The 23,740-nt window shown below is 48.1% G+C and overlaps 1 protein-coding gene across 1 annotated transcript; it reads right to left on the reverse strand.

Annotated features, from left to right (window-relative positions):
- Positions 1 to 884: 884 nt before the first annotated feature.
- Positions 885 to 13,709, reverse strand: SSTR3 (somatostatin receptor 3). Its single transcript, XM_081211130.1, has 4 exons — positions 12,978 to 13,709; positions 12,804 to 12,868; positions 2,286 to 4,432; positions 885 to 2,084 (listed from the first exon to the last, which is right to left on the reverse strand). The coding sequence occupies exon 3, from the start codon at positions 4,384 to 4,386 to the stop codon at positions 3,157 to 3,159; it is 1,230 nt and encodes a 409-aa protein (XP_081067256.1). The 5' UTR covers positions 4,387 to 4,432; positions 12,804 to 12,868; positions 12,978 to 13,709; the 3' UTR covers positions 885 to 2,084; positions 2,286 to 3,156.
- Positions 13,710 to 23,740: the final 10,031 nt, after the last annotated feature.

Raw genomic sequence — 23,740 nt, forward strand, 5'->3', positions numbered from 1 at the left:
CCAAATGGTCCGCTTCTTCCAGGCGTGCCTGGAGTTGTTCAGCAACCACTTGCTCAGTCACCTTGCCCAAGAATGGAAGATTTGAGACTGGGCGATAGTTGGCCATTGTGGCTGCATCTAAAGATGGCTTTTTAAGAAGCGGTTTAATAACCACCTCTTTCAGCAGGTCTGGGAAGGCTCCCTCACGGAGGGAAGCATTCACCACCCCACGAAGCCCATCGCCCAGTCATTCCCGGCTAGCTTTTATAAGCCAGGATGGTCAAGGATCCAGGAGACAGGTGGTTGATTTCACTCGTTCAAGCAGCCTGTCCACATCCTCAGAGGTAACAGATTGGAATTTTTTATTATTATTATTATTATTATTATTATTATTATTATTATTATTATTATTATTTCCCTGCTTGTGATTCCCAGGAACTGGTATACAGAAGCAATGGAGAGATCCTCTGGCAATGGAGCATTATGCAGCGATCATGGCTATGTTGTGAATATTCCCCAAACATTTCTCCTCTGCGCCCTTTCCCACCAAGAAACCACCACAGATCCTAAAGTTAGGGACACCACATTTAGGAGAATTCCAACAGTTTTGTAAACGTAAAAGGCAGTAATGAGAAATGGAGGCCGATACCTCTGGAGGGAAAAAAGTTTATTGTATTTGCTTCCTGAGGAAGTGGTTACTTGTCAGAAAGGGTGGGTATAAGTGGCAGCATTTCATAAAAACAAACTCTTTTTTTCCCCTGCCACCTTCCCTGCTCACCCACAAGGGCACATCAGAAACAAGACCCCTTCCACTGAAGGGAAGGCTGTGCTTAATAGCCTCTCCATATGTTACAGAGCAAAGCTGCAGCGAGAATAATCACAATTATAGTCTTTTTTTTTTAAAAAAAGAGAGCATTTCAGAGCATTCATTGAACTTCACATACATTCCTTACAGGGGCGCCATCCCACAGGGACCGAGCCCTCCCCCCAATATTTTTGGGAGGGGGTGAGGGCTTCCCCCCATGTTCAAAAGCAGTGGAGGAGGTCAAGCGCGGAGCCAAGCAGGGCACAGCTTTAGAGGCTGGCTCCTTCTCCTCCTCCTCTGGTAGATGGGAAGGAGGGTTGAGGAGGAGGAGCCATTGAAGCTGTGCTGCCACCACATTCAACATCAGCCCTGCCATTCTCCTTCAGAAGCCGGCACCTCTGGTTCCTTCAGTCAGTAATCCTTACAACAACCTTGGAAGGTAGGTTAGGATACCCGTGTGGCAGAATGGGGTGCCGAGACTGTTCTCAGTGTTCCAGTCGGTGGTATGGGGACAATACTAGCAGAGAGGAAATGAGATTTAAATCAGGGACTTCCTGGTCCATAACTCAGGCTGTAATCCTATGAATACTCCCTTGGGAGTAAGCTCCATTGAATATAGTGGGGTGTACTTCTCAGTAAATAGGCATACAATCACACTGCACTTCTTGGCCACTATATTGCACTGACTCTCCAAAGACTTAAATCTTGTCCTACATTTTTGTCCAACAGACCTTGTTTTTCAGGTATACTGCCTATGTTCTGGGATGTTTCCTTAGTAATAACAGATCCTTTTTTCAAAAAGAGATTTTGGAATGGCTTTTAAAGCATTTTGTTAGTAAAATTCCCCTGTTAGTAAAGGACCCCTGGATGGTTAAGTCCAGTCAAAGGCAATTATGGGGTTGCAGCACTCATTTCGCTTTCAGGCAGAGGGACCCAGCGTTTGTCCACAGACAGCTTCCCAGGTCATGTGACCAGCATGACTAAACCACTTCTGGCACAATGGAACACTGTGATGGAAACCAGAGGACACAGAAATGCCATTTACCTTCCTGCCGCAGCGGTACCTATTTATCTACTTGCACTGGTGTGCTTTTGAACTGCTAGGTCGGCAGGAGCTGGGACAGAGCAATGGGAGCTCACCCCGTTGTGCGGATTCAAACCGCCAACCTTTCGATCAGCAGGCCCAAGAGGCTCAGTGGTTTAGACCACAGTGCCACCCGCTCCCATCATTTTGTTAGTGGGAGCACATGGGAAGGTGCCTTATACTGAGTCAGACCATGAGGTCCATCTCGATCAGTACCTGCCCTCAAAGACCAACTAAGTTAGTTCTTGGTATGAGCTTTCGTGTGCATGCACACTTCTTCAGATACCTGAAGAAGTGTGCATGCACACGAAAGCTCATACCAAGAACTAACTTAGTTGGTCTTTAAGGTGCTACTGGAAGGAATTTTTTTATTTTGACTATGGCAGACCAACACGGCTACCTATCTGTAACTAGTACCTGCCCTGATTGCCAGCAGCTCCCCAGGGTTCCAGGCATGGGCCATTCCCAGCCCTGCCTGGAAGATGCTGCAAACTGAACCCGGGACCTTCTGTATGAAAATCAAATACTAAGGCCCTTCCCCATATCTTCCTTTTTCTCCCATTTCCCATGTGCATAAGTTTCTTCCCTTTCCACTTTCCCATGTCCATTGAATCAGAACAGTAATAAACATTACCAAATGGGGTTGAGTCATAGCTATTCTCTAAGCCAGGGTAGCCAATGTGGTGTCCTCCAGATGTCACTGGACTACAATTCCCATGATTCCTGATCATTGTCCATGCTGGCTGGAGCTGATGGGAGTTGGGATCCAGTCACATCTGTAGGGCAGCAGATTGGCTGCTCCTGCTCCAAGAAGTCCAATCAGAGTTGGGGTGAGATTAAAGTCCTATTTTAAGTAAACTGTTATGGTGGGCCGAGTTATTAATGCAGGGTATATTAGCACAGAACATCTTCAGCGATGTGCAATAATGCATGGATGAAGGTGGGATTGCTTCTTAGCAGAAATCCTTGGTCTGAGAATCATAAACATGAGAATCCCTGTTTTCAGCTGTAAGATGTTGGAGAGGACACAGACATTCTTGACCTTACTCAGCTGACCAATCATGTCAGCCAAGGAAATACATTACTTCCAACCCAAATCCCAGAAGCCTTTGCTCTACCTGCCACTCTGGTTGTTAGGCCTTGCTTTACTGTTTGAAAGCGGATATTTATCTGCCCACATCCCTCTCAGGCTTTCTGTTTTTTAGGAATCCCTTGTATTATGAATGATCCTTCCGTTTGTTATTCCAAATGAGTCACTGCCAGGGTGTTTCAGAGAGAAAAAGAGTCACTATAAGTAGCTAATGTTCATAACACTAGGCTTCTCAGAGATCCCAGGCTCCTCTGGCAGTGGCTTCTGTTCACTGCTCCCCCCTGCCCCACTGATGGGGGCGCACTCTTGCATGCCATTGCCGTTTTGGGCAATCTTGCTGACCTCACTTGCTTCTGCCTCCATTTCGTCGTCTTCCTCTTCCTCTTCCTCCATCTTACCACCCGTGGTTGCTGCTGCTGCGATTTCTTGGTTCTGCACTCGGCGGGAGGGTCTGAGGAGAGCCCTGCGGAAACCCTGCTTGAAGCGGTATGAGAGGAAGCCATAGATTATGGGGTTGGCACAGCTGTTAGCATAGGGCAAGACCACGACAAGGAAGTAGATGCCAAAGAGAGATGGCTCCTCAGGCAAGGTCCAGATGACGTTGATGATGTTGAGCACATAGAAAGGTAGCCAGCAGAGGACAAAGACCGCAACAACGGCAACCACCATGCGCGTGACTCTCCGCTCGGAGCGCTTGCGCTTGGCTGTCAGCGCTCTCACCTTTCTGCCCGACGACCGAACCTTGACAACAATAAGCAGGTAACATAGGCAGATGACCAGCAGAGGCCCAAAGAAGCCAAGAGTGGCTGTGTAGACAATGAAACCTGCTTTCCAGACTGAAGCTGGCTCAGGCCACTGGATGTGGCATGTGCTCATGCCCGGGGGGACATCTGAAAACACGACCACAGGCAGCACCACCACAGAAGACAGCACCCAAACAGTGGCACTGACCGCCTTGGCCACACGTGCCGTCCGCCATTTTGACGATTTCACCGGGTGCACTACCGCCAGGTAGCGGTCCACACTCATCACAGTCAGGCAGAAAATACTAGTGAACTGGTTTATAGCATCCACGGCCATCACTAGCCGGCACATGAAGGAACCGAAAGGCCAGTAGGATAAGGCGTTTTGTGCAGCCAAGAAGGGCAGGCCGAACATGAAGAGCTCATCAGCCAGCGCCAAGTTGAAGATGTAGACATTGGTCACCGATTCGCTCACGGAATGGCACAAAACCACATAGATGACCAGGGAGTTTCCGGCTAGTCCCACCACGCAGACAATGAGGTAAACCAGAGGGATGAGGACACCGCTGACATCCAGGCCGAGCCTGGAAGCTTGGGATAGGTTCCCAGAAACAGGGGCTGCCCAGCTGGCTGTTGAATTCTCTTCCCAGGAAGCCAGTGTGGTGGTGAAGTTGAAATTGTCCATGGCAGAAGAGTGAGGTGATTATCCCACTGGATCAGTCGGAAGGGGTCTGCATTTGGGAAGAACAGGGAAGGGGAGAAAGAGCTTGTAATGCATCTTATAGCACACTAAAGGTAGCACCAGAGAGAGAAATGGGGGAAAAGTCCACTTTACAAGCTCCATTCATTTTGCCGGGGCATGAAGAGGAGCACAGAAGTTAATGGAGATTCCAGATTTTACAGCTGAGTGGCTCGTGCTCCTCTTGTACAGAAAGGTGCACTAAGAAGTCCCCCTTGATTTTGATGGTCAGCAGACTGTAAACTTCCACCTATCAGTTTTCCGCTTCTTACATAGACTTAACTTTGGCTGAATCATGCCTAAAGGGTCTTACGAGGGACTCAAATGCCTCCTATCTGAGTGCATGCCAAAGCTTTGTCTTTCAGTGTTTAGATCTATATCGCCTAAACCAATAAAAATAAAATTTTAAAGAAAATTCTGCCTTCAAACATAAACCCATTTAAAAAGATTTGTGCAAACAAACCAAAGCTATCACCCAAGGGGGGGGGGAGAATTGAGGGTTTGTTTTCTGTTGTGTGTTTTTTCAATCTAGCAGCATATAAATTTTATGAAATAAATGAATAAAACAAATAGTTTTGCTGGAGACTAGTGTTAAGCAGTTGCACTGTGGCCTCAAGTGGCCTGCTGCCAAATATCAGTGTCCCAGTTCTTGTTGCCATTTCTGTATTTCCTCAAAGACTGACAATGGCAGGAGGGAAGAGATTTGGCCCAGGGGCTGCTAGCTTGTGCCCCCAGTTCTCCAGTCATGGCAAGGCCGAGAACTAAAACTAGCAGGGAAATTTCCAAGGATGGGAAAGGAAATGGAAGCATGCAGTGACCATAAGGCTGCTCAGAAAAGTGAGACCATCTCCATCCTCACTGTGTAGTTGGTTCTTAGGAATGATTGGGCCATTGGAACGTTATAAAAAATGGGAGAGATCTAAAAACTGATGAATTGGTCAGATTACCGTAAGTTACTGACACCCATATTGTATATATAATGGTGCATTCTACAAATGGCTCAGACTGAAATGCATATTTAGTTTCTGTTCATTTTAAAAATACTTATTATTATTATTATTATTATTATTATTATTATTATTATTATTCAATTAAATTTATACACCGCCCTTCACTCGAAGATCTCAGGGTAGTCCACAAGAAACAAATACAGGATAAAAGCACAAATAAATAGAACAAAAACATAATGAAAAAAATAACCCCCCTGTCCCAAAACACATTTAAAAGGCTGTAGAATATTAATCAGCCCAAGGTCTGGGTGAAGAGGAACATTTCACCTGGCGACTAAAGACGTCTAATGAAAGAGTGATATGAACCTCCATACTTGACTTGTCAAAGATTCTTACTGAAAATGTGAACCCAAATCCAAAGCTGCAAATACCTTAAGGAGGAGATCTTGAAGAACTGGTCTCTGAATGGAGGAAGCCCTTTCAGCTGGACATGCATTTGCTGCTACTGTATTCTCACTGAACAATCTATTGCTAGGTCATTTAACCTGCACCTTTTAGCCTGTTACTATGACACCCTGGCACATGGCTGGATTAATCATTATGCTCACTATATCATATAATAAAGGCCCCTGTTAAGCTAAGTTCTCTGTTGAACTGTAATCATCCAAGGAGCATCTATAGGTAGACTATAGTTGTCCACTATGCAGTTGTCCACAGGCCTCATTTAAAACTTTTGTCAACTTTAGAAAGCGGCGGTTGTTCCTATGTAGAGGAGCATCAACCATGTTTCTTGCTGAACCCTAGGAAAATCTTTGTCTCTGTGACAGAAAAAGGGGAAGGACAGCAGCTGATTGACCTATCAGGCTTTTGCATGAAAAATGACACTCATATGCTTACAGAAAATCCTGAAGATGCTTGTATTGCAATGTTAAATTTCTGCTGGGGTTTTCTCCCCAATGAGTACTTGCTCCAGACTTAAGTCTTGGCTTCTGGGATTCAACAATGGGTAGAGGCAACCCAATACATTTTGCTGCCTCCAAAGTCAAGGTGTATATTACCCAAAGCTGGTCAAGATATTTGGGTACCTAAGACAGAAAATTCCACAAGTGCCTCTACCATCCCTTTGCTGCAAAAGTACTACAATAATAAATCAACTAACCATTTGCTATGCTTTCATGTCACTCAAAACCAGCTGCTTTCCCATTCTGCCTAATGGTAGGGCCAGTCCTGGAAACAGGGAACCTTCCTCAAACATCCTGTTAATAAGCGCCAATCCCTCCTCTAAATGTGTCGACATATCATCCTTATGTTCTTGATGACATTTCTGCATCCAGTGCTCCATTGAAACAAACCACCAGGCCTTCTGCCTGAATTTCTACAATTATATTACTTGGATGGAAGTGCTGCAGATCCAGGAGATGAATTGTTTTGAGAGAATAAATTGAATCAAGTAAAGCCGAGAATCCAGAAATATAATACTTCCCTGTACCAGAGACCCTTTATGAGACCCTTCATTATTCAAACTTTGGGCATTCAAAACCCCTTATTATTATCTGAATTTGCCACAGGGCTCTCAAGTACTCCTGTGTCAGTTTCACCCTCCATTAAGAGCTCTGCCACCTTCCCCAGACGCCTGATTACACCTCCCAGGTCATTTGAATAAATGATTGTAATACACAGTGAAATCACTAATTTTCCAATGAAGTCCCGTCGTCAGTCTCTTGATACTATGTTAGACAAAGCCCAGAACTCATTGTTTAATGAGAGGGAGGACTAATGAGCTCTTTTCTGCTTCTAATTCCCCTTGTTATCCTTATGATCATTTTCTTTCTGATGTTTTCACCCAACCAAATACGTATTATTCTTGCAGGCATGGGTAGTGCCAGAGGATGGGAAGCCAAAGCTGTTGCCATGAGACGGCCTGGGGTGGGCAGAGAGCTTCACTGCAGAGGTGAGAATTAGCTTGGGCAAAACAAGATGCCTTGTGGTCCTGGTTACCCCTTTACATCTTCACTAGATTTCCTTTTGACTTCATTTGATGCCAGATCTGCATATAAAGCTCCAGAATGGCATTCTGTCGTAAGTTATAATGGGAATGAAAATTGGGCAAATTTGGAATGTAAAGTGAGGGAGCTGCTTTAACATAGACCAGGAATTGGAGAAAAATTTTTTTCCAAGCCAAGAGCCACATTCCCTTGGGGGTGGGTGGGCTACAATTCAGTGGTGGGCAGGGCCAGGGGCAAAGTGGCCTGCACAAGGGTGCCAACTTGAATAAAATATTGTGGGTGGAAAGATGAGGACCTTCAGTTCCTACAACTGCGGCAAGCCCTACTGGGAACAGTGGCCGCTGAGACCATATAACACAAATCCTGAAAGACCGACACTGGCTCTCAGTACGTTTCTGAGCACAATTCAAAGTGTTGGTGCTGACCTTTAAAGCCCTAAACGGCCTCGGCCCAGTATACCTGAAGGAGCATCTCCACCCCCATCGTTCTGCCTGGACACTGAGGTCCAGTGCTGAGGGCCTTCTGGCAGTTCCCTCACTGAGAGAAGTGCGGTTACAGGGAACCAGGCAGGGGGGCCTTCTTGATAGTGGCACCCGCCCTATGGAACTCCATCTGATCAGATGTCAAGGAAATAAACAACTATCCGACTTTTAGAAGACATCTGAAGGAAGCCCTGTTTAGGGAAGTTTTTAATGTTTGATGTTTTATTGTGTTTTTAATATTCTGTTGGGATCCGCCCAGAGTGGCTGCGGAAACCCAACCAGATGGGCGGGGTATAAATATATTATTATTATTATTATTATTATTATTATTATTATTATTATTATTATTCATTGGAATCACTAGGTCTGAGCTGTTTGGGTTTCTCAGAATAAAGAGTTAAGTGTACTGACACTGTGTTTTTTATTGCTGACTTCTAGGCATGTCTCGCATGTCTCTGGCTCCTGACATCCACTATAGTACTTGCTACTTTAAGATGTAGTGATAGCTGCCGACATGGGCAGTTTTAAAAATTGAAAAGTCAAATTAGTGGGCAATAATCAGTGCTTTTCTGAGGGGGTCTAAAAGGGTACACGGTACCGGCACCTCTCTTTTTTGTTGTTAAAAAGTGTGGCACTTACTGCAACAACTTCATGGTGATGAGTACCGGCACCTATTTTTCTAGGGAGGGGAAGCACTGGTGATAATGCTATCAATTGCTACTAGCCAGGATGAATATACAGTGGTGCCCCGCAAGACGAATGCCTCGCAAGACGAAAAACGCGCTAGACGAAAGGGTTTTGCGGTTTTTGAGCTGCTTCGCAAGACGAATTTCCCTATGGGCTTGCTTCGCAAGACGAAAACGTCTTGCGTTTTTTGCAAGTTTGTTTCCTTTTTCTTAACACCGTTAATACAGTTGCGACTTGACTTCGAGGAGCAACTCATAGAACGTGGTGTGGTAGCCTTTTTTGAGGTTTTTGGTGATTTTTGAAGCTTTTCCAAAACTTTTCCGACACCGTGCTTCGCAAGACAAAAAATTCGCTAGACGAAAAAACTCGCGGAACGAATTAATTTCATCTTGCAAGGCACCACTGTATACCACCTCCAGTATTAGAGAGAGTCTGCACTTGAATTTCACTTGCTGGGGACCACGAGCAGGAAAATGCTACTGAGCTCAGGTCTGCTTGTGGGTTTCCCAGGAAGTACAGCATTTTTCGCTCTATAGGATGCACCTTTTCCCCTCCAAAAATTAAGGGGAAATGTGTGTGCGTCCTATGGAGTGAATGCAGGCTCCTTGGCTTCAGTGATAGCAACGTGAAGCCTCTGAAGCGCAGAAGGAGTGCTCCCTCCGTACTCTGGAGGCTTCGCGTTGCTTTCACTGAAGCCTGGAGAGCGAGAGGGGTCGGTGCGCACTGACCCCTCTCGCTCTCCAGGCTTCAGGGATAGCCGCCTGAAGCCTTTGGAGCGCAGCGCGAGTTCCTGCTGTGCTCTGCAGGCTTCAGGCTCCTTTTGCTGAAGCCAGGAGAGCAAGACTCTCCTGGCTTCAGCAGAGAGGGAGAGCTGCGCAGCGCCCCTTCAGCCAAGCGGGAGGAGAAATGGAAGGGGCTCTGTTTCTCCTGCCGCTTAGCTGAAGGGGTGCTGAACAGAGAGGGGGAGAATTTTTTTTCTTGTTCTCCCCCTCTAAAACAAGGTGCGTCCTATGGTCCGGTGCGTCCTATAGAACGAAAAATATGTATGTGGCTGGCCACTGTGAGAACGGTGATTGGACGGGAGATTGTTCTGATCTAGCAGGGCTCTTCATATACTGAACTGAAGGAGGAAAATTCCTTGTCCTTCTCTATACCAGCTGAACTGGATGTAGCTACTGGTGAAACATGAGAAAGGAGACCTTTCTAGCTATGAGAGCAGTTCCACAGTCACAGAAGTGGGGATGACCCTGAAATGTAGATAATGAAACCAGATTTCAAGGAATGGATCTTGGGCTGGATCATGCAGATCTAGGAGCACATACCTAAAGAGACTTTCAGGAGTTCCAGGAACAGCCCTGGAAGTCCAACTGGGAATGGGGGTGCTGTGGGGAAAGCTAAAGCAAGGAAGTAGGTGAAGAATAATGTGGACGGAAAGCTCACCCTGATATTTCATGGTCTTCTAACCATTTTTTTTTTAAAAAGTAATAAGTAATACAAAAACAAAGAAACAAGGCTAAACGAATTCTCCAGCTAGAGGTGAATGAAAGGTTCGCCAAATACATTTCTTTCGATAAATTTCTGATATTTCCTCCCACTTAACCCCAAAGGGCCACTTTGCAGAATTTTTCCGGAATATTTGCCGCCATTCAGAAATTTTAGTTTTAGTTTAGCTTTTTTGTGGCAGCTGCCATCCCCGCAATCTGGCACAGCACCCTGGAATGATGCTAGGTCTGCGGCACTGAGGAAGATGCAAAATGGTGGCCAGGTGGGGAGGGAAACCAAGCGGGGGGCAGGGGAGAACAAAACTGTTCTACTGCCCCATCCCTGGGGAACTGTTGGATAATTTATCTTCCCCTTCCTCCCATATGGAGAAATTTTGTGAAATGGTCTGTCTTTCCTAGTTTCTCTTACCACAAATTTGGTGCAGAATTTCCAGAGGCCATTTGCTCAAAGCTTGAGTACCAACTTTGGTTCAACACGGTGTGAATAACTTGTTTTAAGTGTTTCAGGTAAGTGTCCCTGACATGATGTGGAAGTGTGAAGCCAACCTTGGACAAGTGGTCCAGCAATATGGCACTTAAATAAACAAATAAACCCCCAAATGCATCTGTGTTTAGGAATTGCAAGCTAACAACATGGTGAGAAGATGAGGAAGATGAGGGCTGGGTCTCTCCACTCCTGGTGGCATGGCAATGCTCCATCACTGGTGGGTGATCCTCAGACAGCCATTACTCTAGACCAGTGTTTCCCAAACGTTTTTGGGCAACGGCACACCTGTTTACTGAAAAAAAATCTCGCGGCACACCACCATTAAAGCCCCGCCCCGTGACGTCAGCGCGCAGCGTCACGCCGGGAGGGACGCACAAAAGTGAAAGTTTTTCCCCTCCCCCTTGCCGGGGAACCTCCAAGCTTTGGGCAGGCAGGCAGGCAGAGCTGGGAAGGGGGTTTCCAGGGGACACGGCAGCTCCTCGAAAGGCTTCTCTCAGCTGCGCTCAATCCTCCTCGGAGAGGATTTCCCCTCCGGTCCCATGCCTTCGTTTGGGGCATCGCTCCGGCTGCTCCCTCTCCCGCCGCGCAGGAGCGATGCCTCTCTCTGGCTCTCCCTCCGCGCAGGCTGAGGGAGGGAGGGAGGTGCGCGTGTGACCCGTCTCTGCTGGGAGACCAAACCCAGCGAGGCAGAGTCGCGCGGAGGCGCCCAGGCAGCACTGCCGGCTGCGAGGAGGAGCGCCAGGCAGCAGCAGGAGGCGCGGCCTCTCCTCGCCGCCGCCGCCCCGCCTCTCGCCGCCCGACTCGCCCGCCTCCCTCCAGGCATCTCGCGGCACACGAGGCAACGTCTCACGGCACACTCGTGTGCCGCGGAACACCGGTTGGGAAACACTGCTCTAGACAGCCCCCCTAACTGGAATAGGTTGGACTAAACTGGGGGAGGGAGTTGAAGTTACCCCCTCAGAAAAAATACTATTGCTTGGGTGCTAGGAAAAGGCAAGATCCTACAAACAGAAGCACAGCCTCAAGGAAAGACATTTGGATCCCAATTCAGGATCTAGAAATGACTGTGCATTTTATTGTGCAAAAAAAGTCAGCCGATGAAAATTCCAAAATGATGCCGACAAGATGTGTGTGTTAACTCACTAGTCCAGACTCACCTTTATTCTGTAAGGTCTTCGGGACAGTAAATTACATATGTGCAGTGTCTAATCCAAAAGAACCTCAGTCTTGTTTTGGCAATAGTTGCTTCAGATATGCACATTCATAAATTCCCTACATGTCCAGTTATTGGCTCCATTTTGTGCATCGGTTCAACATGTCAATCAGTCTTTCAGAAATGAAAGCTCTCTTTATCATTTTGTCAATCTAGCAACAAAGAGGATAGGAGGACAGGACAGGATCCTGCAAGTACGAATGCCATCTCTCCTGAAAGGAGACCATGTTGCCTTTTACTCATATGGAGAAATAGGTTTGTTCAAAATTGTCTTGCACTGAGGATGGGAGAGGGGATCACAAAGACTTCTACCTGCCTAGTAATCAGTTTGAGTTATTTTTAAAAACCAACATGGCAAAAACAACCTCCAAACAGAACCAAAGATTTCATAAAGAGTCTCGTGTGCCTGCAGATGTAGAAACTTTCCTTATGAGGACCTCATCTAAAATGACCCATATTTCAAATCTGCATGCTATCATTACCACATCCAGAATTCTATGTGTGTGTGTGTACTACTTGTTGCACATTTCCCTCTTAATGTTTACAGGAGTGTCAAGGAGCCCCAGTCCCAAGCAAACCCATGTCATGCCACTGAGTACAGCTTGTCTCTTTCTGCTCCAAAAGATTTACAACCCAAGACTGCAATCTTCATCCCAATTACTCTGCAACAACTCCACAAAAGTTTGTTCTGGAACAAACAGCTGCAAATTGCAAACGGCAACCAAAGTGTGAAATGGAAGACAACAGGTGGGTGCCCTGGACAGACCCAGCAGGAGAACACAAGCCAGTGAATCTGAAGATAGGCAGCTCTGCCGCCCAGCCTGTTAGATCCTGTCGCTTGTCTTCCCTTCCTACTTGGACTCAATAGACAAATATTTTTTTAAAACCTGCATATCCCCTGGAGATCTGGGGGAGGGGGAGGGGTGCAACACAGCAGGGAGCTTCAATGATACAGGTATCAAAAGAAAACTTTTGCATGCAACAGAATTTGCGGGAATATAAGCAGAAGCAGGAGGCAAGTTTGCCCAATACTCACGTATCAAAATAATGGATATCTGCCTTCACTCTCCAGGACGATGTTTAGTATTCTTGTTAATTCCTCTTGGGGAGGGGGAAAGACAAAAAATATTTCAATTCCCGAGTTGGTATAAATCCAGAATCCGTAATGCTTTTTAACATCTCTCCCCCCCCCCCACTTCCTTTGAGATACCTGATTATCTCCCCTTCCTTCTGCTTCTGCTGGAGAGGTGGCATCCCTGCTCAGGCCCCTGCGCTCCTACATCTGCTTCCCTGCCGTTGCTGCTGATACTTTTGCACCTGGTCTCTCCAGGGCTGCTGCAGGTAAGAAGGCAGTCAGTCTTGCAGCGTTTGCTGAGTGGAGCCCAGCCGGACGGTCCCCCCGCCCCTCTAGCTCTCCTTCTGCTGAAGTGGGGGGGGGGGCGCTTGTTGTCTCTCGCAGGGTTAGGTAGATCAAGCGGTGTGTCAATTACTCCCGGGAACGGTGCCACCAGCCAATCGGAAGAGGTTCCGAGGGGAGCGACAGGGGAGGAGGTGTGGGGCGAGGATGAGGGAGGAAGAGAGAGAATGAATGGTTGAGAGAGAAAGATTGAGAGAGAGAGAGAATGAGGAAGGAATGAGGGGGAGTGACATAGTGATTATGATGGAGAGAAAGAGCATAAGGGGAGAGAGAGGGGGGGGAAGGATGGAGGGAGGGAGGGAGAAAATGAGACGGGAGAAAAAAGGGGGAAATGAGGGGGTGTGAGAACGCAGTTGTGACAGATGGTGACAGAGGAGAGTAAGCGCAGGAATGAGAGAGGGGAAAGAAAGAGAGAGAGAGAGATGTGGGGAGAAAAGATCTCGCAGGCTCCTGGAGTGTAGTCGAACGGGAGGCAGAGCGGAACATTCATGGAAATGCAGGATTTCATACGCATCCCATCATTCTCCCTCTCTCTGGCTTCTTTGAAGTTTTGCAGACTTTTTTTTTTGGCTGGTAGAGATGTTCACCTGCTCCGACATCGCTGCCTCCATAAACCATCTTCCCATGCTCGTTAATTCAGAAGTGTAGCTTGGCTTTTAATAATTTGGTGTTATGTAACTTGTTTATGAATGGCTGAGCCCGGGACCATTTCTACAAGGGGCACTTAAATTTAAACCCTTTGCATTTTTTGGCATCTGTGACTGGAATCTTCACCTTAGAAACTTGTTACTTGCTTGAACAAAAGTGTTCATAGAATCATAGAATTGTAGAGTCTGAAGGGACCCTGAGGATCATCTAGTCCAACTCCCTGCTGTGCAGGTATACGCAGCTGGCCCATATGGGGTTCGAACCCACAACCTTGGCATTATCAGCACCACACTTTAACCAGCTGAGCTAACTGCCCTGAGGAATCTGCCTTACACTGAGCCATCAAGCTTGGTAATGTCTACACTGACTAACAGTGGCTGCCCAGGGCTTCAGGAAAAGTTCTCCCCCAGTCTTACCTCAAGATGCCAGGGACCTTCTTCATGCAAAACAGATGCTATGTCGATCTTCATAATCAGATTTAAAAATTTAAAAATATATGGCTAGAATTAATATACATTTGATTTTTAAGATGCTCCCCAGACCTTTTCATTCCATAAGGATATACTTTCATTGCCTTGCTTGATCAGACCAAGTTCCATCTTGTCCAGCATTCTGTAGCATAGACCAACCAGATGCCTCTGGAAATTCACAAGAAGAGCATGGAGGTGATGGCCATCCCAAATCTTAGTTTCTTCATCTCTTCAGCTGTTGCTCAACATCAATGTTGCTTTGGTGTGGCTAACAGCAATTGTTAAATCTGTTCCGCAAATCTACCTAAGCTGCTTTGAAAGCCAGTGGAACTAATCTGGCAGTCCTCAAAACATCTTCTGGCAGCAAATTCCACTGGTGAATTATGTGTTGTGTTAAAATCCTGCATCCACACCATTCACAGGCGACCCATTCCAGACGAAGAGCCATTGGTGGCTGCCACCACCTCTCTGATAGTTTAACTTATTTCATAGCGATGTGAAGAAGCACTTTCTTTTGGCGGTCCTGAATCTTCCAACATTCAGCTTCAGAAACTTCTGCACAATTTTATATACCTTTCTCTTGGTCTCACATTTTTTTCTACCCCCTCTCCTGTCATTTTTCCTCTTCCGCACTCTGAAGGTGTCCTCCTGATCCCTTCCCTGCCTCTTTCGCTCAAGTGAGCTTGCTGAGTGCAATTATGAGACACATTCCCCCATCACTTAGCTGCTAGGAGCCTATTAAGCTGCCTCTTCTCGCCCTTCTAAGTGGAATTTTGAGGGCCAAGTTCAGATGCCTGGCTGGGGGTGCAGTTCCACATGAATAGTACGTTTTCTGCTTCTTTCTTCTTGTCTGGCCTCCATTGCCATCACATCTCAATACTTTTGCAATAGCACTTTGTTATTTGGGTAAAACTAACAATGTCTCGTATTCTTAACAAGCTGGAGAGGATTGTGCCATTCCTTTCCCCACTGAGAGATGGAAAATCACAGGAATGAAATGTAATGGGTCAAGAGCTGCTTTAGGTAGCACACAGCGCTGTCTTTGATGACTGTCCCCAAACTGCCATTAGTTCAGAATGCAGCTGTAAATTTTGCCAGTTTATATTGTTAGAGATTCCCAGCTTCTGGATGCAGCACCAGCTGGGCTTGGCAGTGAAAGATGGGTGCAAAGGATGAGAGATCGCTGGAGATTTGGGGTGCTTGCAGACTGGGACTTAAAAACGGCAACCAGGTTGTTCAGATATTGCAAATGGGACAAGAAAGGGAGAGAAATTTGGGGAGACAGGGAGGCGAGACTTCCCTGTGAGCAAAGGTTGTGGCATTTGGAACTTTTTTTAGAGAAAAGGCAAGCATGGCATGGAGAAAGTGGGGAGAGGTCATGGAGATCCAATGAAACAGAATGTTGGAAAGAGTTTGGACTTGATATCCCACCTTTCACTCCCCTTAAGGAGTCTCAAAGTGGCTAACAATATCCTTTCCCTTCTCCCCCACAACAAACACTCTGTGAGGTGAGTGAGGCTGAGAGACTTCAGAGAAGTGTGACTAGCCCAAGGTCACCCAGCAGTTGCATGTGGAGGAGTGGGGAATCGAACCCGGTTCACCAGATTATGAGTCCACCACTCTTAACCACAACACCACACTGGTTCTCAGATAGAGTCAGAACAGATAAAAGCACTTCTTCATGCAGCATCTAGTTAAACAATGGAACTCGCTCCCACAAATGGCAGTGATGACCACTAACGTGGATGGCTTTAAAAGAGAAATAGACAATTTGGGGAAGATAAGGCTATCAATGGCTACTAGCCATCATTCTGCCTCCAGTCAGAGGCAATAATGCTTCTCAATGCCACTTGCTGGAGACTGCAGGAGGGGAGACTGCTGTTGTGTTTGGGTCCTGCGTGAGGATTTCCCACTGGTGGGCCAGTTTGGCAACAGGATGCTAGAGTAAATGGGCCAATGGCCCTGATCTAGCAGGTGCTAATGCAGGGGGGCTCAACCTTTTGAGACCTGCAAACTCCTCCACAAACTGGAGAAACTTGCACACACACACACACACATGGCAAGCAAGCACACACCACAACCTATTGTGCAATTGCTGTGTGGGATTGCTGTATTGCATATTTTAATTCTGGATACTTATATTTTAATGTTTCAATGAGATTGTCTCATTGTGTGTCTTAATTATGGATGCTCATAGTTTCATGTTCTGATGGGATGGCTTTGTTGTGCATATTAATTACGGATAGTTACATTTTAATGTTTGTGCAACCAGCGGTGGAGGAAGCCACTCGGGCACCTGGGGCGGCGTGCCCAGGGGCGGGACAAGCTGCCTATAGGGGCAGGGTGCACCATAGGGCTTCCAGAGTCTGCCTGCCTCCTCTCACTCAGCCGCCCTACAGCAGGTGGACCGTTTGGGCAGTGCGCCCAAGCCACCACATCTCTCCCAGTGAGTGCCGCCCGGCATTTTGTCACCCCCCTCAGTGGTGACACCCAGGGTGGCCTGCACCCACCGCACCCCCTTCCTCTGCCCCTGTGTGTAACAGGTCCTTTATATTTTGTAAACCGCTTAGAAGCCTATTCTCGAATCAAGTCCTTGATATAAATGAAATGAAATGCTTCTTTCAAGACTCCTTTCAGCTGGGGGAGGGGCTGGGGAAAGGATCCTATGGCTGCCAGGGAAGGTCTCTGCGGGTGCATGTCCACCTGTTGGCACAACACTGCTGATCCCTTTGCTAACGTCATCAGCTTTGGGGCTCCTTTGGGATATTGCTAATTGACTTACCAGTAAGCATTTTGCTCGCAGTTTTGACTTGCATCCACCAGTGAACTGCTGGATTATTGGGGATTGCAATTTTTCTTCCGTGCCATGGTTATTGCACTATTGTGCTTTGAGCACAACTGTATCTGTGGAAAATGTAGCATATAAATAAACAGTCTATAACTATCTGGTACAGCATACTGCTCTCATAGTGACCAGCCAGAGGCCTGTGGGATGCCCATAAGCAGAATCCATGAGCAATAATATTCTACCGCTGTTGCTCCCAAGCAGCTGGTATTTGCCTCCGATACTGGAGAGAATGGCTATCATGATTCACGACTAACAGCACCCATTGATAGCTTTATCCTCCATTAATTTGTCTAATCACATTTTAAAGCCATCCAGGTTGGAGGCCATCACCACTTCTTGCGAGAGGAAGTTTCGTAGTTTAAACATGTGTGAAGAAGTAATTCTTCTTGTCTGTTCCATAACTCCTAATATTCAACTTCACTGGAGAACCTTGGGGCTTAAAAATTATGCATTTTCTCCGTTCTATGCATAAATGTATACACTTTGATTGTATCATCATGTTGTGAACTGCCCTGACTGAGATCTATGGATGAAGAGTGGTACATTGAATAAATGGATGGATGGGATGGATCACCCCCATCTTGTCTTTTTTCTAAACTAAAAAGCACCTCATGTAACTTTTCCTTGGAAGGAGTTGCTCCATCCCCTTGATTGTTTTGGTTTCCCCTTTGTGAAACTTTTTACCTTCTACAATAGCCTTTTTTTTTTTTTTTTTTTGAGGACAACAACCACAGTTTTCCAGTTGTGGCCACCCTACAAATTTGTAAAAAGCAGGGGTGGGAAGTCTCCAGTCTACAGGCTGAATTTGGGCCACCAGGCCATTTCCCTTAAACCACACCCTCTTTCCCCATACCTGTCATCATGTAACATATGGTGTGGGGCAGGTACTGATGTGGCTGCAAAGGAACCATTTGGATTTTAAAGCCAGCTCCCAATCATTCATCTGCTGGAACAAGTCACACTCTGCCCTGCTCATCAGCTGATGGGCTGGCGGAGTGAACCTTGCTTCCATATCAAGCAGTTTGCATCGAAACCACTGCTAAAATGGAGGGTGAATTCTTAATATTAGCAATGTTTTCAATGCAATTTTTCAGCCAAGTCACAGTTCAAAACTGCAGGTCAGTTTCCAGGTTCTGGTGGCCTCTCCCATTGAAATATTTCCAACTTCTTCCTAATGATAAGCTCCTTCTAAGGAAAGCATCCTGGGCTATTAGCCTCTAATCTGCTTAACAAATGTAAATTGTCAAGTCACTGTAACAGGACTGTTGGTAGACAATATTCATTATCGTTATTGGAAAAGCTTCACTCAATGCTACCACTTTGCTTCTGGACAAAATTTAAAGTGCTGGGGAGACCTCTAAAGCCTTATAACATTGGTGACCAGGGACCTGAAGGACCACTGATCCAATTATTAAGAACTTCATATGAAGCCCTGCTAAGGAAGCTCCTGTTTTCTGAAGTTAGGTGTGTAGGAAGCAGGGACAGGGCCTTTTGGGTTGTGGTGCCTCCTGTAATGGCATGTCCTCTCACTGTCCATTCTCACACCCAGGTATATGTCATATTACTATGTTATAGTACACAGAGAAGTTTGTTGTTGGGGGAGAACATATAAACAACGATCATAGGAATTCATTTTTGTTTTTGCTGCTTTTAAAAATTGGATTTGCTGCTGCTATTTTCACTTCACTTTCTATTTTTGAGATGCATTTCTGTTGCTGCTAATTTACATTGTGAGCACCTAGGAAACCAAAGTTTCATGGTGCACTATTTTATTATTTTTCAGAAATAAAGAATAGGTAATATGCGGTTCTTCTCAATATCAGGAACTGCTTTCTCCTGAGCCAGACTGCTGGTCCATCCATCTCAGTACTGTCTTGTGCTTTTTACAAAATTGTATTTTACGTATATTGTAGGCCGCTTTGAAAATTTTGGTTAAGGTGGGGGCATAAATGCTCCAAATAAGTAAATGAAACATATTGGCTGGCAGCCATTCCCCAAGGCTTCAAGCAATGTGGTTTCCCCAACCCTACCTGGAAATACCTGAACTTGAACTGGTGAGGTCATTTGCAGGCAAAGCATGTCCCCCACTCCTGCATTACAGGCATTCTCTTACGGGGTTGTTGAGTTCACAGCAACCACAGCACCATCTTATTGAATGCATTTATTTTTTTATATTTTTTTTGGCTACAGCTGATTCACAGCTAGTAATGCCAGAGAACTGGCTTTAAGCCCATTGCTCCTGTTAATCTCCAAAATAAAATGTGTGGTAGAGATCCCTTGCACAGAATTATCGAGAGCTAGAAGCTGCTTTTCATCTACAGCTCTTCTCTCCCAGTGTGCGTGTGGTTCTCCTCGGTCATTTCTGTTGCTCTGAACCTTGTTATCGATGGGTAAAAAATCTCATGGGGTAGCAGATGGGCAACAAAGCAAGTGGGACTCCTGGGAAAAAAACCCCTCACATGCTGAGCTGAGTGCTTGGGGGGAGATGTTCTCAAATGCATCCTGTAACCAGGGATCACATCCAGCCCCTCTCCTCTCCTGGTCCATTCCACCACAGTGCTCCCAGAGCCCTTGTAATGAGTCAGTAATACAGGTGCCAGCAGCTGCCAATTCTATTGCACCACAGGGACAGCTCTCATCTGTTTTATTTTAGCAACCCGTAGGCTATTAGTCTTGATGGGTGACTCATTCCGTCGCCTTCTCTCTCTTTCCAGCTTTCCAGCCCCATCCGCTGCTCCGCGTGTGCGAATTAGTGTGTGCGTATGCGATGGAACGTAAGTGGAGCCATGCACAGTTCCTTGTGGGGATCTTTGAGGACTCTGGGAAGATGAAGGAGCAACAGAGATCTCTCTCTCTCTCCCCCCCCGGCCCAAGTCCAGAGTGTCTCCAATCTCCTTGCATATTATGTAATTGCCATCCTAGAAGGCACTGATCTTTATTGTGACGGGCTGATGCAGCCTCTCCTCATTTATGCCCTTTGGCACCATTTCTCATGGAGGTGAGAGAAGCCAAGGTGCTGATGTAAAGCGGTCTGGCATATAAGTAAAAATTATCATCGTAATTACCATCCCACAAAAGTTGTTACCAACCATCCTGCTTACACACATACACCTCTGGATCACGGGGTAACTTGAGTGGCAGGTCAGATAAGCAAGAGCAGCTGATGGGAGGTCTTTATGCAGCACCGGCATACAGCCGCAACATAGAGTTTCTGGTGCTTGATTGAAAGGAAAGCTGGGATTGGCTTCTGTGATCCGGGATGTCCCACTTCAAATGGGACAGTTGGTAGGTCTGCAATTGTCTGACTCGGTATGAGTCATCTGTTCTTCGTCTGGCTGTGCCCTGTGTCTTTAATTTACATGCCGCTACAGTTAATAATAATAATAATAATAATAATAATTGTCAGAGCTGCTTGAAGATCCTAGCTCACAGAGGATCACGCTAGCCAGCGATCATTAAGTAAAAGTCTTTATTGAATTACAGTTTCCATTCTCACGCTGCTGCGCGCAAACTCTACGTCTAGTAGCTAGATCGGCGAAGCTCCGTCTGAGTCTCCGCCCCGTGTGCACCAACTTAATATCCTAGCCTTGCTCCACCTTTTCCGCCTGACTGTCCTCCTCTGGGTCCCTCTACCCCCCGGGGCTTCTTCCTTCCGGGATTCTTCTGACGCTGACCCGGACCCTCCTGCCTCCTTGCGCCGGGCTTTAGGACCTGGTTCCCTTTCGGGGCTGCTTACTGCGCCGCCTTCCTCTGCATTTGAACTTGGCGCGCGCGCCCAACCTTCCACTTTCCTCTTAACCGTTTCTTCGCTCCCCGATGGAGGCGTGGCCACTCCTGACTCATGCCCTCCCTCCTGTGGTGAGCTGCCAGCGCTTCCCCCCTGGCTCCCTTTCTCTTCCCTGCTTCCTGGCGGTGACGCTGGTCCCGATTTCCAGCTGCTCCCCCCTGAGTCCCCTCTGGCTCTATCTTCCTGGGGTGCCCCCCTAGACTCCCCCCTTGCCCTGGCCACTGGTGCTCCTTTCTGTGAATCCTCTGATTCACTGGAAAGACTGGGAGATCTCGGGTCGTCGTCATCACTCATCTTTTCTTCTGCCTCCTCCCCTTCGCTCTCTGTCTCCTCCCTTGCCCGTGCCTCTGCTCCTAAACCCCTGACATCCATCCCCCCCTCGAAGCCCCCCAGTCCCCCCTCCCCTCCTTCCGGTGCTGGAGCTGGGGGCTGCTGTTGCAAAGGGACGAACGTCGGATATCGGTCGCTTCCCGTGGCGGGCCTCCATCTGAACTCTTCCGGGACTTCCTCCCTGCTCTCGTCGACGACGGTCACCTCCGCTTCCATCTCTGTGCCGCCGTGCTCGAAACCAGGGTCGTCCCCGAAAATGTCCATGTCCGTCTCTCCCTCACTTCCTCCTGGCGGCGTTGCTCGTCCTGAGCAGTCCAGCCACTTTCTGCGGAACTGCTCCTCTGGTCTATCGTCCCACCAATACGAGGGTTCTGAGACAGATCCCGAGGGTGACCCCTCCGGGGAACGGACGTCTCGCGTTGGTTCCTCGTCCGAGTCGAACCCCCGGAACGTGCTGGCCGAAAGCGTGGGTGTGAAAAGCCAGTCGTCGAAAAAGTCTGCTGGCATAGGTCTATGTGGGAAGAGGGCATGAAACTCGTCTTTGAGCAGAGGTTCGTCTAAGGTGTATCCCGGCACCCAGCTGTTCGCACTGGCCGGGGTGCCCTCCTTGGCGAGAAAGTATTCTACCCCCTCTTCCCCCCATCTGGAGTCCAAAATCTCCGTGACTTCGTTGATGCGTTCCTTCTGTGCCGCTCCCGCGTGTCCTGTTCTGTCTCTGGCCGGACTCGGCGCCGTTCCGGGTTCCTGGAACCTGTGCGGTGCCTTGTAGGGAGTGAGCACCGATCTGTGGAATACCGGATGCATTCTGGAACCCTCCGGAAGTGCCAGTCTGAAAGCTACCGGGTTGACCTGCTCTTCGACTTGGTAGGGCCCCAGTTGTTTATGCCCTAGTTTCTTCTTGGCCAACGACCTGGCCGGCACTGCGTGGGCCGCTAACCAAACCCAGTCTCCCACGTGGAGCTCTTCTCCAACCCTTCTGTGCTTGTCTGCTTGTACCTTGTATGCGTGCTTGGCCAGCTCCAGGTGGCGCCTCAGCTGATCGTGGACTTCCTGCAGCTCCGACGCGAACGCATCTGCTGTCTGCGGCTCCCCCTCCCCCATTCTTTCCAGTCCCGGGAAGGTTCTGGGGTGCCTCCCGTTGTTGGCGAAGAACGGCGTGACCCCCGTGGATACGTGCTTCGTGTTGTTGTAGGCGAACTCTGCAAGCGGCAGGTAATCCACCCACGTCGCAGGCTGTTGATTTGCATAACATCTCAGGTACTGCTGCATGATGGCATTGACCCGCTCCGCTTGCCCGTTGGTCTGCGGGTGTCTCGCCGACGCCAGGTTGATCTTGACGTTCAGGAAGCCCATCAGCTTCTGCCAGAAGTTCGAGATGAACTGCCGCCCGCGGTCGGACAGAATAGACCGTGGCAGACCGTGAACCTTGAACACGTGGTCTATGAACAGTTTGGCGGTTTGCTCCGCCGTGGCCACCTTAGCACACGGAATGAAATGCGCCATCTTGGAAAACAGGTCCACCACCACCAGCACTGCCGTCTTGCCCCTTGAGCTGGGCAGATCCGTGACAAAGTCCAGGGCCACCCTTTCCCAAGGTTCTACCGGAGTTTGCAGCGGCTCCAACAGTCCGGCCGGCGGTTTGTGCACTGGTTTGGCCCTCTGGCAGGTGTCACACCTCGCCACGTAGTCTGCGACCTCCCCTCTCATTCCAGGCCACCAGAAATCCCTGGCTACTAATTCCACCGTCTTCTCCTTGCCAAAGTGCCCGGCCGTGGGCGCGTCGTGCAGCTGCTGCAGCACCTTGGCTCGAAGTTCGTCTCCCGGCACGTAGATGGCCCCTTTACGGATGAGCAATCCATCTCTTAGCTGGAAACCGTCGGCCGCTGCCTTGCCCCTTTGCACCTCTGCCATCTTTGCTTGTGCGAAGGAGTCCCCCTGCAACGCTCGCCGTACTGCCTCTAGGTCCACGGTCGCCGCGGCGCACGCCCACACTGTCGGTGCGAAGATGTGCATGGCGGCCGCTGGTGTTGCGTCCTCCAGATACTGTGGCTTACGGGAGAGAGCGTCTGCCATGATGTTGGTGTCCCCCGGGACATACTCTATTCGGAAGTCGAAGTTCGCAAAGAACTCAGCCCAACGTATCTGCCTCTGGTTCAGGAACTGTGCCGTGCGCCAGTGCTCTAGATTCTTGTGGTCCGTGCAAACCTGCACCGTGTGCTTGGCACCGATCAGAAAGTGCCTCCACGCCTTGAACGCTGCATGAATTGCCAGCAACTCCCTGTCCCATATGGTGTAGTTCTGCTCGGACTTGCTGAGCTTCCTGGAGTAAAACGCTCCCGGTCGCCACACCCCCTGCGGGTCTTTCTGCAGCAGGACCGCCCCCACGGCTCTGTCCGAAGCGTCTGTCTCCACCCTCATCGGCTTGCTGGGGTTGACATGAAGCAGCTGCTCTTCCGACGCGAAGAGACGCTTG

This window comes from Podarcis bocagei (assembly GCF_964188305.1).
Source record: "Podarcis bocagei genome assembly, chromosome: 10".
NCBI lineage: Eukaryota > Metazoa > Chordata > Lepidosauria > Squamata > Lacertidae > Podarcis > Podarcis bocagei.